The sequence below is a fragment of the Pseudochaenichthys georgianus genome, chromosome 6 (assembly GCF_902827115.2).
Source record: "Pseudochaenichthys georgianus chromosome 6, fPseGeo1.2, whole genome shotgun sequence".
Classification (NCBI taxonomy): domain Eukaryota; kingdom Metazoa; phylum Chordata; class Actinopteri; order Perciformes; family Channichthyidae; genus Pseudochaenichthys; species Pseudochaenichthys georgianus.
In genome coordinates this window covers 38,758,820-38,778,709 of record NC_047508.1, presented here as the reverse complement: position 1 = coordinate 38,778,709, position 19,890 = coordinate 38,758,820, and the positions used below count along the sequence as shown (strand labels likewise).

At 41.0% G+C, this 19,890-nt stretch overlaps 1 protein-coding gene across 1 annotated transcript; it reads left to right on the top strand.

The window, feature by feature from the left end:
- Positions 1 to 1,297: 1,297 nt before the first annotated feature.
- psma4 (proteasome 20S subunit alpha 4) lies at positions 1,298 to 14,327 on the top strand. The gene is made up of 9 exons (XM_034084286.1): positions 1,298 to 1,370; positions 1,831 to 1,861; positions 4,609 to 4,651; positions 7,377 to 7,539; positions 7,751 to 7,828; positions 7,937 to 8,025; positions 9,437 to 9,567; positions 10,775 to 10,898; positions 14,091 to 14,327. Exons 2-9 carry the CDS (start codon positions 1,859 to 1,861, stop codon positions 14,243 to 14,245), a joined length of 786 nt encoding a protein of 261 aa, XP_033940177.1. The 5' UTR covers positions 1,298 to 1,370; positions 1,831 to 1,858; the 3' UTR covers positions 14,246 to 14,327.
- The last annotated feature ends 5,563 nt before the right edge of the window (positions 14,328 to 19,890 follow it).

Here is a 19,890-nt window from a genome sequence, read left to right as displayed (position 1 = left end):
ATAAATGTGGTGAAGGAGCTATAAAGTGTCTTCAGGCCGATGCAGGAGGGTCTGTAAGCCAGCTCAACAACGAGCCAACAAACAAATCAAAACGCAGAATACTCCTCATCCCTGAATACACATTTCGGTTTTATGGGTTGTTTATTGAGGCGTTGCAGCTGCAACTCTCTACTTCCCTGCGCCAATCCTCGGAGAACAATGTGAGGATGTCATTTTTGTTGATAATCTCAAGGTAAACTGCAGGCTGTGGCAACTCTGGCCTGAGAAACCTCAAACAAGAAACAAAAAGTGTTTTGTGCAAAGCTGCAGTACTGAATATCCTATTGAGTGATGTATCATATGACAAAACAAGCTCACCTTTAAGTCTATTAAATAGCTATCCTGGATACCATGGTTTTCAAGTTGAGTTTGCCATCACTCAGGAAATTGCAGATTATAATTTATTACATTACATGTTACTTGTTAGACGCTTTTATCCAAAGCAACTTACATACATTCAATACTGTGGACAATCCCCACAGGAGCAATTCAGGTGAAGTGTCTTACCCAGGGACACAACAACATGCTGACTGCAGTGGGACTTGAACTTGCTACCCCCTGATTTGAAGTTCAGCACACTTCCCACTGAGCCACAGCCTCCCTCTTGGCCCCTCTTATGTTTTAGTAAAATGTGTGTTCAGGATTTAATAGGATTCAGAAAATGTCAGCAGGATAAATCCCTCGGATCAAGATGTGTTTCTTTTAGATTAATTCACTTTGGTAAAAATGAACTCTTCTGTTTCAGTACCAACTCAGATATAATCATGCAGCAACACCAGCAGCAGCTGACCAGAGAGGTCAGAGGTCAGGCTCAGCTAAACTCCTGATTTACTTCACTGACCATAAATCAGCTGTTTAGCAGCTTTAAGGACACACACACTAAAGATGATTCTCCACTGTAAGTTGGCTTTATTTGACCACACACTCAAGAGACGGGGGCCCCCTGGTGGTAAAAACAATTCATTACAAAAATACACATCCTGCTCTCCCACTCCCAAAGAGACTTGAGGTTTTGTTATATCTAAAGAAGACAGTAGAAATAAATCAAAACAGAAACCACAGGTTGCAAATAAAAATACCAGTTGTAATATATAGATCTGCTTTTACTTTGATTCACCTTTTCATTACATCTGCATTTAAAATACATAACACAGTCTTTCAGCAACTTTCTGTCCCCTGCGCGAATACAGACATGTTCTGATACAAATGTTCTATTTTATTACGTTTTTAAACGAATAACTAAATTGATAAAGTGTCGCGCCTATATGTCGTCGACACAACGCTTTTCGGTGACGTCATTACATCGCGCCATACAGAAAGCTCTCAAAGCGGTAAGCATTTTAATTTTTTACAAAATAAGATCATAACACTGTCTTAATCTACCGCAATAGTCTTCTTTATTGGTCTGTGTGTGACATTATAATACACATATCTAGTCGCTATCTACCTATGTGTTTAAGAAACCAGCCCAGAAGGGGGAATAGATTTGTGTTGATTCATCTTCGTTTGTATCAACAGCCACGCACGAGCCTTTTATTAAAGCATATTAGACATGAACAATATAACATAATATCAGAGTTTATTACTTACTCATGTAATTGTTTAGTAATGGTTAGTTGGTTGTTTGTTACGATTGTTTTAAGCCTTTGTTTTGATCTCTTTCACTTTCACAACCAGCCGCAGATGACCAAGCGAATCTGCTGCTAAATGTTTTTAGCTAACTGTTAGCTTCAGTTAGCTTCACTACTTTTGTAGAGATAATCTCTTTAAATGTGTTTATTTATTTTACAGTGGAAGAGTTTGACTGCCGGCTGCAAAAATGGTGAGTTAAATGTTTAATTTTGAGTTGTATTAATGATGTGAGATAAAAACAAAAATCAAACCAGCTCCTTGACAAGGGGGTTAGTTTAGACTCAAGCCAGGACAACTGCTGATGTCCTCTGGAAATGTAGAGTTTGACATATATTGATAGATATCAGTATATTTAGTTAGGCAAGTTTATTTATATAGCACATTTCAACACTAGGCAATTCAAAGTGCTTTACATTAAAATGACATTTAAAAACACTCATTTAAAAGCAAAGATACATGAATAAAAGTTACAGAGCAGTGTGAGATACACACACCTGAAATGTTTAGGTCTGACTCTCAATCATTGCTAACATTTTAGCAGAAATAGTTTTCTTTCACCTCACTTTCTTTCTACTTTCTTGTTTAATTTGTCCTTTAGTTATTTCAAGTGTTTCATGCTAAACGAACCCCCCTTTAGAAAATTATAATCTGACCCCATGGTACCTTTTTAGTATTCACAGAAACTATTCCTCTTTTTTATTTTTGAATGCACATAGTTTAGTTTACCTTGTCTTTCTAGGACTTTGTTGGTATCCTCCGTGAACCAGGGTCTTGAAACCAAAACGGATTCCTGTACCCCATTCCTCTTTTTTAAATGCACATTAGTTAAGTTTAAGTTGTCTTTTCTAGGACTTCTAGTTAGTCAGCCAATATTACATTTCCCCCCCTTGGTTCTCGATTATTTTAATCTAACTCACAGATTCCTGATGAATGTGCAATGAAAGAAGGCCATTGTATCTTGATTTGTTTTGTTCGGAAGTTTTTTCCTTGTACGATGTGAGGGTCTAAGGATAGAGGGTCGTTTTTTCTCATACTGATATTCTGAGCAATCTGTGCTGTTGTATTTGCTGTAAAGTGTCTCTACTGTAGGCTATTTATTATATGTACATTTCATTTCAAACCTTTATTTAACGAGATTGGTCCCATTGAGATCATAGATCTCTTTTTCAAGGGAGACCTGCAGCATATAGGTTCCACATGAAACATAAAACAATAAAGGACATTATACATTATATTTACAGGATACATAGTTATAGACATTTGCAAGTGCCCATTGTATCAACAAGCATTTAATTTAGCAATCTCATTCCTCTGCATGTTTTTAAAGCTAGGGCTTTAAAAACATGCAGAGGAATGAGATTGCTCAGTTTCAATTCTTGCTGAAGATTGTTCCGAGCAAGTGGAGCTGCGCACATAAAAGCTGCCTTACCTAAGACAGTCCTTGCTCTTGGCACATCTAACAAGACCACATCCTGCCATCTCAGACAACAGCTGCTTGCGACTCTCCGTGTTATCAGAGAGCAGATATAATACGGGAGTTTACCCAACAAAGCTTTATAGATAAACGTGTACCAATGACTGAGCCTCTTTACAGCACTTTGGCTCGACCAAAAATCGTTTATAAATGTGCTATATAAATAAAACTTGATTTGTTTTATAACTTAAAATGTAAAAAACCCGGATGAAAGCAGTATCATCAATGACCCCAAAACAGCACTATTGGTGGTGTTTGTAAGATTTCGGAAGTCGTTTTCTTAATGATTGTTTTACTGTAAGAGACAAACAATTCCTTTCTGATTTGTTTGTTTTTTGGAACCAAGATTACTTTTGGGCTAGTAAAATAAATTAAGGATACAGTATTTCAATCCAATCCACTTTATTTCCATAGCACATTTTAAAAACAGAGGGTTTTCCAAAGTGCAAACATATCATTATAACAAAACATAATATTACAAGAATACAAATAGGTAAAGCTCAGACTGACTCGAAAGAGGTGGGTCTTTAGGCGGGACTTAAAAGTTTGAAGAGTGGGCGACAATTTGACATTTCACAACCAAACTCGTTGTGAAAATTCCTAGTGGAAATGGAAACATCTTTCTTCAGGATTGAGACTCCAGACTCTCACGCTCACCTGAGATGACACACCAACACCTGTCTCACTTCCAATAAATGTGTGACGTGCCACCATTTAATACGTTCCCGCTAATTGTTGCTTTGTGTCACAGTTTCGTCATTATTATTATTGATTTAATTAATAAAAAAAACACAACAGAAGCCAACTTGACAAACGGATACTTCACCTGATGATAAAGAGAAAAGCAAGTTGATAAAGAGACGACGTCAGTCTCGTGAAACTAAACGTTGAATGTCCGTCACACTGCAGATGCAATTGACTCAAATGTTTTTTGAATGCAGCACAAATCAAAGGAAATCAGATTTTTTTTAACTCCTGATTTGGAATACTTTCATATGCAGAAACTCGGCTCCTTGACGACTTGGTTTAGTTTAGCCTCAAGCCATGAAAACAAACTGCTGATGTCCCCCTGTTGTCCGTCTCTTCAGAAGATCACAATGGTCTTGTTTTTGACCTGGGCTTTCTAAGATAAAAAACACATTTCAGTTATTTGTCTTCAACAAAGCTAACATAGCTTGTCATGTAGATGCTGCATAACTCAAAGTATGTACATTCCTCAAAAGATCTCAACATAAAGGTTCAAATTATTCCTTTGTGGAAGACTCTTCATTATTTATATGTATCCACCAATTTCAAGTCAAGACCACAAGTTGAAGGTTGAAATATATACTTCTTAAAGCAAGCTTACAGTACTACTTGTCCCCGGAGAAGTCCGAAGACAAAATGGTCCTTATTGCCTCTGTCATCTTCTTCATTTTAAAGATAAGTAAGTTAGTTTTCATGTTTTTTCTGTTTCCTTTCAGTCCCGTCGATATGATTCAAGAACAACCATCTTCTCACCGGAGGGTAAGAGCCTTTTAGATAATGCTGCATGTTGTTTACTGTGTGAAGGATCAGGGGTTTCTTTAGTTCATCCTTATTTTATTTTAAAGGTCACCTATTATGCAAAATCCACGTTCCCATGTCTCTTCAACATGTGTCCCCTCTTCTTCATGTCTCTTCTACATCAACATGTGTCCCCTCTGTGGAAAGAGATTCTGAAAGTTTCAGGAAAAAAGATTCGCTCACTTTTTGTCCCGATCCATTTATATAAAAACCTGTCTGAAAATGAGCTGATCAGATTTTGGCCACTTGGTACACGTTCGAGATTCAGGTGATAAGCTGGGGGGGGGGGGTTACCTTGGTTGGTGATTGGCTAATGGTTACACAAGCCAAAGCATAAAGAATTGCAAACCACGCCCCGTAAAACTTGGAAACGTTTTTGTGAAGCCGCCATTTTATTTGCTCGCATTAGCATTATTAGCATTAGCTCCACGCACAAACAGAGAGAGACTAACTTATGGCAACAAAAAAGAAAACATGGGAGCGGTGGAGATCAGTCGTTTTCCTGCAGTCGCTTTACCGCACCGTTGTGACGAAAAGGGAGCTGAGCCAGAAGGCAAAGCTCTCTGTCTACCGGGCCATTTTCGTTCCTACCCTCACCTATGGTCATGAAGGATGGGTCCTGACCGAAAGAACGAGATCGCGGATACAAGCGGCCGAGATGGGTTTCCTCCGCCGGGTGGCTGGCGTCTCCCTTAGGGATAAGGAGAGGGACATCAGGGAGGGACTCGGAGTTGAGCCGCTCCTCCTTCGCGTCGAAAGAAGCCAGTTGAGGTGGTTCGGGCACCTAGTTAGGATGCCACCTGGGCGCCTCCCTAGGGAGGTGTTCCAGGCACGTCCAGCTGGGAAGAGACCAAGGGGTAGACCTAGGACCAGGTGGAGGGATTATATCTCTTCGCTGGCCTGGGAGCGCCTTGGGACCCCCAGTCAGAGCTGGTTGATGTCGCCAGGGAAAAGAAAGTTTGGGGCTCTCTGCTGAAACTGCTACCCCCGAGACCCGACCACGGATAAGCGGGAGAAGATGGATGGATGGATGGATGGATGGTTTGCAATTCGTCCAGCCAATCATAAATTGGAACCTTTTCCTCCCCATGAAAGTACCACCTCTCTAGAAGGCACTACAAAGGGGGTAAAAGTTCTCATGAACTAAGTTCTCTTTTTGGTGTGAACGCAAAATTCCAGGCACTATCGGAACTAAAGTGTGTGTGTGTGTGTGTGTGTGTGTGTGTGTGTGTGTGTGTGTGTGTGTGTGTGTGTGTGTGTGTGTGTGTGTGTGTGTGTGTGTGTGTGTGTGTGTGTGTGTGTGTGTGTGTGTGTGTGTGTGTGTGTGTGTGTGTGTGTGTGTGTGTGTGTGTGTGTGTGTGTGTGTGTGTGTGTGTGTGTGTGTGTGTGTGTGTGTGTGTGTGTGTGTGTGTGTGTGTGTGTGTGTGTGTGTGTGTGTGTAAAAATTACTGTTCATGGTTATTTGAATACAAATGCTGGTGTCGGACAGACACAGAGCTGAGCAGAGCACGCACACATCATAAAACTAATAAAAGGGGGAGTAATCGGGCAGTTTGAGGTGTGTGTGTGTGTGTGTAGAGGTGTGTGTGGTTAACACATAGCAGCCTGCAGTCACTCGCTGTTCTGATGAAGGTAAACACAGCGAAGGCGGTGAGTAAAAAGGCAGCTCTGGGCACGCTGGTGCTGCACTTCTCAGAGGCGGAGTATACGTCCCGCTGCCTCCTGATGCTGCCTGCAGCCATATAAAACACCTGCGGGCAGCAGATAGCGTGAGAGTCATTCATAGATCAAGGCAGACTGTTTACTCTCCTGTTTTGCCAACCCGGTGCTTAAACAAAGGCAAGTGTATTTATATAGCACTTTTCAACACAAGGTGCTTTACAAAAAAATGAAAGACATTAAGAAAATGGCATTTAAAATCAGTCATTAAAAAGAAAAGCTAATAAAATAAACGTATAGCTCTACACCCCTGACCGACATGTCCTTAAAATGAAGTCCGAGTTTGAAATATATCTCAAATAATGTATGCACTGCCATTTCCCCACAGAAACAGAACAGTCTGCAATTAAACGGTTGTCTCCTGTGCGCTCCTCTTCCTACTTGGCGCACCGGTAACTTTCTCGTGCGCACGAGAGGCTGAGCCGCCGAATCCTAAATCATAAAAGCCATTTTCAACGGTTATCTGGTGAAAGATTAGACTACTGGAGGAAATAATATGACTGCTATCGGTGCGAACATTAAACACTTTTTGAAAAAAATATTATGATAAAATATTTTTTAATATTTATAATTCTGCAAATATTACAATAAACTCACAGCTATTTCGCGGCCCGGCAGAAACACCTCCGCGGACCGGGACCGGGGGTTGGGAACCCCTGGTCTATTGTGTTCTTTTTAACCAAATCTCTCTCAGAGGGGCGTGGGGAGGGGCTCCTTGTTTTCATCTAAAATAACAGACAGAGAATCAGCACTTTGGAAACAGGGCTGAAACAGAGGGGATTATGGGTATATAATATAATAATATATATTGATGAAAAACAGTATAATAGGGGACCTTTTTAATAAATGTTTCATTCAACCGTTACTCATTTAAAGAAGGCGCATGCAGCACATTCTTTTAAAGTCTCGCCTCTTGGTGCTGATTGCTCACGGCCTGATCCTCACAGCTCTGTGTTGTTGTTTTCAGGCCGTCTGTATCAGGTGGAGTATGCCATGGAGGCCATTGGTCACGCCGGCACCTGCCTGGGCATTTTAGCCAATGACGGAGTCCTGCTGGCTGCAGAGAGGAGGAACATTCACAAGCTGCTGGACGAAGTGTTTTTCTCAGAGAAAATCTACAAACTAAACGAGTGAGTGACTTCTGCGTCAAACTAATTCTATTGGTGTGCATGTTCTACAGATCTTCACCTTTGGAAAGGCATCTCATGCGACTTTAAATAACCTATCTTCTTTTTAACCATATGCAGTTGCCTGCCCTTTGTTACGCAGTTACATTATCAAATATATATATAGACGCTGCAATTTAGCTTTTATTCTGATGTTCCTTCCTTTTCCTCGCAGAGACATGGCGTGCAGCGTTGCAGGAATCACTTCAGATGCCAACGTTCTGACCAATGAGCTGAGACTTATAGCACAGCGGTAAGATCCAGGCAGAAAGACCGTCTTCTACATTTGTGCTGCTGCCAATTGTGTTTTATGGGACAACATTAGAGTGTGGATATAAGTGTGACGACCTGTGTGTTTCAGGTACCTGCTGCAGTACCAGGAGCCCATCCCCTGCGAGCAGCTGGTCACGGCGCTGTGTGACATCAAACAGGCCTACACTCAGTTTGGAGGTACGAGCCGCACCTTACATCTGAACAGAAGAATCTTTCATCTGCATGCCGTTCAGATCCTGATGAGATCATCCTTTGAGAGGATCTATACAGTGGCTAAATTATGCTTTTTAAATCTTTAGCAAACTGTTTTCTATTTGTCTAATAATTGTCAATCTAATACAGTGCTTCTCAAAGTGTGTCACATTTGAAATAAATAAGTTTTCTGCACTCTCGCGGGAATATCTCCGCAATGGAGCGAGCTTAAGTTTCACTTCCGATTGCATGATATAGCCCAGCGCAACACCTTCGTCACACATGTTGCCACTCGTTTGTACCATCTTCAGGCGATTTGTAATCTGTTCTATAAAAACGATGTGTTTTTATTTTTATTTCAAGAAGCGTATACATGTATCCATGCTGGAAGGAGATGAGATAGAGATTATAATATAAGCATCCAATGAAGTCTGTTGATGATCAGAGGCTGTTGTCGGGGCTGCATATACGTTTTGTATTTGTTTTGTAGGCAGACCATGCAGGCCAGCCCGACGGGCACCAAGGCTCATGTTTTAATAGCATTTTTACAAAAGAAGCCCAGGCGAGCCCAACATGTGAAAAGGGCTTAGACCTCAGAGAGTTAAACCTGGGCCTGCGACCAGAGATTTACTGTATTTTGTTTTGCAAATCCACAGCTGAGGTTTGTGTCGTACGACATGCGGTGTGTTTTGCATTTCTCTCAGTAGCCAACGATCTGCGAGTCTGTTGGCTCGGACATAAACTCCGTAATAAATGTAGTCTTCATTTCATAAGAGGTGTAAAACCTGAGAGCATTTTGAATCGCATTTGAACGAAATGCTTATATAATCTGTAGTTGTATTTGTATTGTTGAACGAGGCGATACAGAGAAGGTTAAACTGTGGACTTAGGTGGTCCGCAAGTGTTGTTTTATTGGTTAAGTGTCCTTGGTATGAAAAAGTTTGAGAAACACTGATCTAAAGTCTTTATACATTTGGCACTTTAAAAGATTATTGTAATATGTTCTTGTAAATTGTGAGCACAACATTACATTAGAGCCCAGGTTGAGATAAACGGGAATATTCCTCTACGATCTTGCACTTTAAAAAGTATTGCCTTGTTTTTTCCTGTTGCAAAGTCTTTACTGTTTTGTATTATGAGAATCTTCAAGTTTAAATAATCAAAACTAAAATCAGTTGCAACATAAGTAAATGTGGAATACTTGTTTTGTAATAACATCTCAAACATGGCCCAGGGAAAGTGATCAACAGGTGATCTGATGTAATGTCAAAGTACTTTCTTATTCAAATGTGAATATATGAAAGTACTTAACTTCTAAAATTGTATTTTCTATAAATTATACTAGAGAATTTGACCTGAACGAAGATAAAATAACCTGAACTGTGTCCTCTCACAGGAAAGCGTCCCTTCGGAGTGTCTCTGCTCTACATGGGCTGGGACAAACACTACGGCTTCCAGCTGTACCAGAGCGACCCGAGTGGAAACTACGGAGGCTGGAAGGCCACCTGCATCGGGAACAACAGCGCTGTGAGTACCACCGGAGGAATGAAGGACATATATTTCAGTCAGACAACTCACGTGTTTCTTAATATGTTTATTAGAAGCAGCATAGTTTGAGTTTGGCGTCGAGGCTCGGGCCTCATCACTCCACAGGTTTACAAAGAACATTGAGTGATGATTAGATAACTACCCCCTGAGCCTACAGGTGGGGGCAGGCGAGCAGCAGCAACATGAAACACAGCAGCAGGAACATGAACGCAGCAATAGCAAGTGAACACAGCAGTGGCAGCAGCAGCATAGCGAGGCAGAGGCAGGAAGACCTGGCAGCTTCAATAGAGCGGCATGTTGAGGAAAATGTGTTTGGTTGGTTGTCAGAGGGACGAGGCGCGTCACGTGGTAATGTATCATTGGTGCTCGAGTTGACTGCCTGAACTAGCTCGCAGACTTCGCCCCATGTAGATCTGAACACAGCAGGGACAGTTTCCTCCCACGGGCCATTAGACTGTTAAACACCTGAACTTTTGAAACACCATCCATAACATTCATCTGTTTGCAACTTATTCCAATTACTTGTATATAGACTGTTTCTACTATATTTTATTTTATTTACTATTATCTGTCTTATTGTGTTGCCCTGTTGGAGGAGCCTGGGACCTAAGCTGTTCATTGTCATAACTACACTGTAGCACACATGACAATAAAAGCCTTGAATCTTGAAAAGGTTCCTTCACACAAGAGCTGAGTGTGCAGCAGCGCCCCCGAGTGACACTAGGGGGCGCTGCTGCACACAGTCTATAAGAGAAAAGGAGTGGTAAACACATGCTGTGTCCTACTTAGCTTATTGTCCCGATTCATGGTGGCTTTTCAAATGTCTGTGTGAAGCCAACATAAAGCATTGTGGGTAACGGAGCTTCCTTGAAGGACTGTGAGAACACTTTGTTCCAGGAGGCTTTTCAATACTCAGAGTGCGTGGTTGTCTAGTTTGGGAGGTCCCGAGTGAGGAAACACACACCTGATCCTCACAGTGAGCTCCTCACAGTGATGCGTTCAGGGGCAGAGATAAAGGAGGCACTGATGGACTGAGAAAAGAGAATCAATTCAGGTTTAAAGGAAATCTCCACAATGGAAAACAGATGGGAGGCAGTTTAGCACGTCCTGCATGTACTCTGCCCTCATCACAAGAAGTGCACTGTGTTGGAGTGATTTTGACCGTGTCTCTGTCCCCCCCCCCCAGGCTGCTGTCTCCATGCTGAAGCAGGACTTTAAGGAGGGAGAGATGACACTCTCCGGTGCCCTGGCTCTGGCCGTTAAAGTTCTCAATAAAACCATGGACGTCAGCAAGCTAACTGCCGAGAAAGGTACACATTTAAGTAGTTAGAGATATGAAACGTTTATACAATTAAACAAAAAAAAAAAGTGGATTTATGTTTAGAGCAAATTAAAGGTGGGGCAGGTAATTCACTTCAGATACACTTTTTATTATATTCCGGCCTGTCAGCCTTCCATCTGGGCACAAACTTATGTCGTGCCCTCATTGGTCATGTGCGCGTTCGTGTGTGTTGGAGGAGGGGCTCTGTGAGGAAGTCTGGTTTCTCCATTCTTACCTACCCCACCTTTAAGGTCTCACTCGTTTGAGATACAGTTTTCAAGAGTCCTGAAAACAACATTTACAGTAACCACACAACCAGCTTACAGAAAACACTGCATATGTCTGACAACCAATTATCAAGCAGCGAAAAGTGATACGTGGTTATCTCAACGAGAGGTCAAAGTACCGTGATGATGAGACTCATGGAGACGCACACACAGAGGAGCTGATTCAGTCACTTTTATGACGCTCTACTTTACGGTTTGCCGCAGAAAGACGGTGACCAAAATGCTGCTATTATTCTGAATGGTAATATTCTGGATTTGATACGAGTCATGTTAACATTTGGATATTCCGAATCAACCCTCGTACCGAACGCAGCATTTTCCAATTAAGACATCAGTCTTCTTTATTGTTTTTTTTAAACGCTGTAGCAACACTAAGCCTTTTTACCGACTAGCCAACACGACTGAGGCAATGTCTAACAGAAAGCCCACAGGGTAAACACACCAACTTTCAATCCTTTTGAAACGAGAGAACTGGTCCGGTTCCCCCCCGGAGCGGAGCAACGAAACTGGAATTAAGAAGCAGTTTCTTACGGCGCTATGCATGGGGCCCCCTTGAGGGGGTTTCCGACATGTCGTTGCAGTAAATTAAAGGGTGTTTCATGTTGTCGTTGCTGTGGACCTTCTTAATATACTTTCTTTGGGGGCCCCCTTCTGGTCCGAGCACTTGCCTGCCTCGCCTGTCGGCAAACGGCGCCCCTGTATACACACACACACACACACACACACACACACACACACACACACACACACACACACACACACACACACACACACACACACACACACACACACACACACACACACACACACACACACACACATTCAATACATAAATGTGGCTTGAACTAGTGGGAGAAATGGCACTGTTTGTCTGTCGTCAATGTCTTGAACCTCAGCAACAAACGCATTAGAAAGTGAAGGTAAACTTGCGGTTAACTTGCGGTCTGCAATGCGTGTCAAACTCCTGCACACGAGTAAATATATATGTACGTTCATTCTCACAACGCGTCAGACACAAGAAAATATACATTAATTTACATCAGAATCAGAACGTTATTTTTTTATTTTGTATAATTTTTATTTTGTATAATGGGACACAGGGTTCGGTCCGGAGTTTGAGAAGCCCAGAGGCCTGTACTACGAAGCTGGTTCAACCTAACCTGGATATGTTTGAGTTAGCCGGTTGGCCTAATCCAAAACATACGCGCTCTCGCTAAACTGTACTACGACGCTGGTTATCAAGTGGATCGCTCAAGCCAGCCGTGTCCTATCTAGTTAGGTGCGCGTTCACTTGAAAGGGGTGGTATCTGGAGCATTCGACCAATCACAAACATGGAGAAGCGTACTGACAGCGCAGCGTCATACTTCCTGAATGAAAAGTGAACTTTAATACTAGTCAAATATGAAGAAGTTAAACTTTAAACATCCATGACTTAAACACTTGATCCAGGATAAAAGCCACATAGCTGCACCTGCAAGGTGAATACAGCTGGCAACAGAACACGTGTTTGAATGCGTACATTAACAGGTTTATGATATCACTGCCCCGTCTAAAACACGATCTGACTTTAATTACATTTGTCTCGAGTGTTTCGTCAACTTATGTGTTGCTTAAAATACAGTTCTTCTACTTCTGCATACAGTATGTGACACTGTGAGTGTTGCACGGCCAGATACGGCTCAGCTGACTCAGATAAGGAGAGATATGATACATTATGAAGTGATATGCAGCGGACTGTACTTAATGTACTCTGATCCGGTTACTTATGTTGTGGCAGATATTTAGCTTTCTTAACGCTAATGTTATAATAGTCAGATAGCTCTGAAGATGGAGGTGATATTCTATTAATGTTCACGTTCACACAGTCGGTGATTTTTGCCGGCCGTCTTTCCTGCAACGGCAGCTTTTCTGTATTTCCTTTCTCCTGTAATATGACTTGATCGCTTTAAACTCCGCACACTGAGCTCTGATTGGTCAGCAGGCGGTGCTTTCACTGAGTTGAGTCCTGACCAGGTTAGCCGCTCAGCATAAGTTACCATGGAGATCTAGCCTGCTAAAAAGAGAACCAGCGTCGTAGGACCGGAAACCCCGAGTTTTCCCTGAAGTTAGCCGCTAAGCGAAAATCCTGCTTCGTAGTACAGACCTCTGGTGTAGGACGAAGAAGTGAATCTGAGTATGCAGCACCGATGCTTGTAAACAGGAGTATTGATTAGCCTAACAGCTTAGTAGGAACATTGCTGTCAGAAAAGGAACATTGTGTTCACGTAAACTTATTGAAGACACTGGCAGGGGATTTATCATTACGCGATTGGCAGCTAGAGAGCCACATGTTTTCCTCAGGATGTCATGTATGCAAAACAACTCGATTGAAAGGAACAGTAAATATTGGACTTGCATTAATCAGGTGGGCAGAAACACACAAGTTCACACAATATCTTCATGGTAAGCCATTTCTGCTGCCCCCCAATTACTCACCGTTTCCATCACCAATTAAACTGAACCATCAGCTGAAGAACTTTAATGCGACTTCTGCAAACTAACAATTACTGGAACTTTTTTGTTTTTTGTTTGCCTCGGAAAAACGAATGTGTTCCATGGCCAAAAGTCTGAGACACAGCACTCCCTAAAAATAAAAACCAGCTGTTTTCAATGTTGGGTTATTTGTTTACCTTCAGTTGTCACGGTCACATGGGTGAGTCGACGTGTGATTAAACCCTATGATACCTACCAACCTGTTTTTAAAGCAGCTCAGTCGATCATCGCGTCACAACGTCCCTGTTCCAACGTGCATCAGATATCTACACGATAACACCTGACATTCCTCCGCTACATGTCGGCTCGCAGCCCGCTTCCCCGCAGCTGGTTCCTCACCGTCTGTGTCTTCTTGTTTCAGTGGAGCTCGCCACTCTGACCCGCGAGAACGGAAAGACCGTCATCAAAGTGCTGAAGCAGAAGGAGGTGGAGGTGCTGATCAAGAAGCACGAGGCGGAGGAGGCCAAGGCGGAGAAGGAGAAGAAGGAGAAGGAGCAGAAGGAGAAGGACAAGTAGAGACGCTGACGTTTTGTGTGTGAGAGTGAATGAGCTTTGTTTGTATTTGTGTTGTTTGCTACAATAAATTCACCTGATGAATTATCGACTCGTTTTGTCCGTGTCAAATGAACCCTCACAACAAACTCTCACGATAAAAACAAATGTTATTTATTACTTTTCAATCCTTTAACTGCGCATTAAAGGTGATGTGTTAAAGAAACTGATTCAACCCACTTTTATATAACGTATACTTATCCCTGCCATTACTTTTATGATTACAGTTGAGATCAATTTAGATTAGAGCTAAATATCCGCTGCTGTAGCACGGAGCAGATGGTCTTGATGTATTCTGCATGACTTGTGTAATGCATACTTTAAACTCGTGAAATAGGACACCATGGTTACATAATGATGAATACTTTCGTCTGTTTTCCTGTCTGTGCAAAACAGGAAGTTTGGGTTTTTCCATCAGGTGTTTTCTTCTTCTTGAGTTGAATGTTTTTTGGATCATTATTTGGTAACATCATGCATTTAAAGAGGAAGTTAACGACGCCTGGGTACAAATAGGAGACATGTTTGCCATATCAGCTTAAAAAAGGTGCCGACAGTGCATTCAGAAAGCATTTTCTATATCTCTGAAAGTAGAGTGATGAACACCTATTTTAGACATGAATTACACATTTATACACGGTGTAATTCAAATATTTCACTACTTTTGTGATCCTAAGACTTCGGTAACCAAATCTAAAACACCAAAAACATTTGATGACATTGTGTTTTCACAAGAGTTTTGAAGATTTTCCCAAAATCGGATGTAAAATGTTAAGATTTAAAGGTACATTTCGCCGACATCTCTTAACCTGCACGAGTGGCCGTATCAAAGCCGTGATTGGTCAGATGTCGATTCATTGCAACGGTGTGGGGTTACAGACGTGCTCCACTTGTCACCTCTAACTCTCGCGTGTCAGCCGGGGGGAACTGCGCATAAGCCGAGGCCCCATGCGCAATGTGAGGCCCCATGCGCAATGTGAGGCCCCATGCAGCCTGCATGATCGGCCTGGAGGGAGGGACGGCCCTGAATGTGAGTCATTTGCATTTATAGCAAGACCAGAGATTTGTCCTGAACATTTTGATATGTAACACATGGGGTGCCATTTTATAAGAAGTACATTTAAAAGGTGATTTAAGGAAACGTCTAAATATCGAGAAAATACCCTTAGACTCCAGCCAACACGGTGCCCGCGGGCACTTAGTCGCCCGCAGGGGCAACGTGAGTCGCCCGCGGGGCATGTTCTAAAAATAGCTCGCCAAGCAAATCCAAAATGTATAAAATACACAAAACAAAAAAGGAAATGTAATTAAAAGAATCTACCCTATGCATAAAGGAAACCTAAATCATAGCGAACTCTATCTACATACTACAACTCTATATCTATCTAACACCCCTCCTCCCCCCACCCAATGAATATCGACCAATCACGTTCTTGCTTGATTTGCGGGACCAGCGTTGCAGTCGAGAAGAAAAGCAATGTGGCCTCTCCGCTGATTTTCCTTCTGGCAGAATCGACACAACCAGTGGCGTTTCTATATGTACAAAAGTGGTGGGGCACAAAAAACTCAGATGTCTATATATAAGCTTCTGCAGAGAGGTTCATGGCTGGTGAGGCACTGGCACTGACTCTTCAGGTTTACAAATATATTAAATCAAAATATAATATTATTTTCAAAAGCTTTTTTTGTCTGATGCTTCAATTACTTTTAAACAGACAGTTCAACAGAAGGATACCCACAAACATGTAATTTTATCATTTAAATATTGAATTGTTCTCTCTTAGTAAGATCCCATTTTCAATAACATTGCAGTCTTACCTTGACTTGAAGATAAAGTCCATTTGCCTATCCTTCTGGACAAAAATCTCTATTACTTTTTTGTAAAAGTCCTCCTTATCTTCTTGTAGTTTCAAAAGTCTATCATAAATCTAATCTAATCAATAGATTTTTGATTCGAAAGTGATAAAAGTAGGGTAGACATGTGGATATTATCCGGCTGAACAAAACGTGCATTTATCTAACAGCTACGTTTCCCACAGATCTTATTTTGAGCTATTTTCTAAAATCCTATGGAGAAATCTCGTTGCTTTTTTGTGGAGGGAAGCCACGCAGCGGCAAAAAGAAAAGTCTTCAGGCTGGATTTAAAAGTAGTCAGAGTTGCAGGGGACCTCCAGGTTTCTGGGAGTTTGTTCCAGATATTTGGAGCATGATAACTGAACTCCTCCATGTTTAGTTCTGACTCTGGGGACAGAATAGTGCACCGTATTTTAACAACAAACTCCTCCTAGGGATTTTACGAAGTCTTTACGTTTGGTGTCAATCAGGATGAAGTCCAAGTTATGTAACGTGTATGGCATGTCCCCCAAAGAGTTTATGGAAATCAGAAATAGTTTTTAATCTAGAGCCTTGGCTATCAATTATAATATCATGTCCCAGTGTTCCCTAAGTGATATAATTAAGTATAAAAGAAAAGAAAAGAAAAATGTCCATGCATCTTTATACTTTTCAAAATCCCTTAATCTCACAGGAAAATATTTTACTTTTTACTCAGTTACATTTTCTGACAGCTTTAGTGACTTCTTTTTAGATATGCTGTACAATTTGTACTAACCCTAACCTTAACCCCTATCCATACCATAATTAGGTGATTTTAAATGCGAGTTGATTAACTTGTGTCCATAAATGGGTTGAGAAATGTTCCTACAATTTTTTTTGCAGGATTTTACCAAAGTTTTGCAGATAATAATTAACCTCTTAAGTGAGGTTTTAAATGTTTGTGTTGTTGAATTAAAATCACATCACATAAGGCATATATACATTTTTTGTTTTTATTTTAAAAGTGACACCATGTTTCAGTCAATACAATTACATTTTCGGCTTCACCTCAAAATATGTAGTATTAAAGTCCCAGAATATTTCACCAGCTTCAACACAGTTAAAAAATATATGGAATTGAATGTCTACAGTGAGACAAATATAAAAACACAATTTTATATTTCATACCATAGGTTGTTTTATTTATGAAAGTGTTGATTAAACATACAATGAATAAGTAGTGCTTTAGTAACCAACATGTGATACAGTAAATAATGTAGGCTATACTGTATTTACACAGTGAGGCACACGCGTAAAAAGATAGATTTGAATTTGTATTTTATTTTGAAATCAGATCTTTCTAATCCTAATTGTATTAGGAACATTTGTTGCGGGCGAACCTGAGCTCCAGGAGAAAACCCAAAAGTGGAAGGGGGGAGCGTTATGGATGATGGAGTTTGGGGTGGAGTGAGGGTACGGTGGCCCTGAAGTGCAAGTCAAAACAACATTTCACAAAACACTACAACATTTCATATAACACAACGACATTTAAAAAAACACTACAGCATTTCACAAAATGCCGCTAAAGCATTTCACACAACACTTCAACATTTCACATTTTACGGAAAGGGTATTCCTTTAGGCAGAACACTTCTTGTTTGTGATTGGACAGAGCCAGCCAGAGAAGCACTGCTGTGATTGGTTGTTGTTGCTGCCAGTCAAGAAAGGACGCTTCATGAGTGGTCCGCACCCGACCAACAGCACCACGTATTTCCTGTTTGGTACTGTTCAGCTGTTTCTTCACACATTTCAAACTGAGTTGGAAAGAATGGAAGAAGAGATGGAAATCTTAAGGGAACATTTCAACGAAGGGTATACATACGATGTTATCCTCGACATGCTGTCAACCCATCACGACATCAACATGTCCCTTAGAACCAGGGGTGTAGTGCAGCTGTGACTACCCGATTTGCATCTCTGCCCGATTTGCATTGTGCACGCGCGAGATGGTCCGCCATATTGGACAGCTACATACGGCAACTCAAATAGGACATTTGTTTCGCAAAGCAGAAAAAAAATCCGACAACATTAATCTGAACGAGAGAGATGAGTTATTGTTATTACAACGTGACTTCACTATTATTTAACAAATCCTTTTATTGGGTTAAGTACATTCTCAGAATAAATGAGAAATAGATGTTACTTCTGTTAGACAGCTATCATACTGAAGAAATATTTACTGTGAATTAGGGCTGTGCAATTAATCGTATTTTAATCTCGATTACGATTTTGCCTTGCAACAATTATGAAAAGAATTTATTCGAAAAAAAACGATTATTTTGCTGCATTCCGTTTCTCAATGATGCTCTCAATTTGTCTTGCGTTATACATCCTGCCCGCGCGTGCGCTGCCGCCCCCCTCCCTAAAAGCCCTCTCGACCAGGTTGTGTTGTGACTTGCAGTTGCAGTCTGTTTAATAAATCCATATAAACACGTTACAAGGGAAGCTTTAGTTGCCGTGTCTTTATTCTCCAGTCTCTAGCGTACAGTCAACCTTTACTAACTCGTCAAGCCGGACTGCGTGTAGCAGTATAATTAAACATTACAGGTTGTGAGTGACATTAGTTATCATATTTATATATGTTTAGTAGGTTGTGGAAGTGCGCTACAACATATTTGTTTATCTTCTTTATTGGTATTTATTATTTTGATATTATTTATTCAAATGTAGATATAAATGTATGATTTTATTTTTTATTGGCTTTTCAGTTGAATTAAACTTAAAGTTCAGGGTATTCAATTGTTAAAAACATACTGTTCAAATTATTATTTTACAACATTTTAAAGTTCAATAAATGGATGTTTTCAAAGTCAATGAATAATCGTATTTAATAATCGTGATATCAATATTGACCAAAAATAATCGTGATTATGATTTTTGCCATAATCGAGCAGCCCTACTATGAATGTATGCAAAAGTGTATGGCATTAATCATTCATATATAATTACATTAACTGTTAATGTCTTTCATTTTATTTCAAATTAAATACAATTACATAAAAGATCTTTGTATAGATATTTGAGACGTTTATGACTCGCGCACACGCAATGCAAATCGGGCAGCCGTCTAGACGTCAAGTGTCCTATTTGGGTTGCCGTATGTAGCTGTCCGATATGGCGGACCATCTCGCGCGTGCGCAATGCAAATCGGGCAGAGATGCAAATCGGGTAGTCACAGCTGCACTACACCCCTGGTTCTAAGGGACATGTTGATGTCGTGATGGGTTGACAGCATGTCGAGGATAACATCGTATGTATACCCTTCGTTAAAATATTCCCTTAAGATTTACATCTCTTCTTCCATTCTTTCCAACTCAGTTTAAAATGTGTGAAGAAACAGCTGAACAGTACCAAACAGGAAATACGTGGTGCTGTCGGCCGGGTGCGGACCAATCACGAAGCGTAATTTCTTGACTGGCAGCAAAAACAACCAATCACAGCAGTGCTTCTCTGGCTGGCTCTGTCCAATCACAAACAAGAAGTGTTCTCCCTAAAAGAATACCCTTTCCGTAAAATGTGAAATGCTGTGGCGTTTTGTGAAATGCTGTTTTGTGAAATGCTGTAGTATTTTGTGAAATGTCGTTTTGACTTGCACTTAATGGAGGAGGGACTTAGTGTTGGTGTTTTTTTGATTCCTTATTAATATGGATTTCGGGAAAACCTGAGCTCCAGGAGAAAACCCTATCTGAGCAAAAAGTGAAGGAGGGAGGGGGTGAGGTAGGAGGAAGGAGGTGAGG

Excerpts from the sequence above, each read along its gene's own strand:
- psma4 (XM_034084286.1), top strand. Across the intron at positions 4,652-7,376 it reads AACCATCTTCTCACCGGAGG|GCCGTCTGTATCAGGTGGAG; the intron begins GTAAGAGCCTTT and ends TGTTGTTTTCAG. Across the intron at positions 7,829-7,936 it reads CTGAGACTTATAGCACAGCG|GTACCTGCTGCAGTACCAGG; the intron begins GTAAGATCCAGG and ends TGTGTGTTTCAG.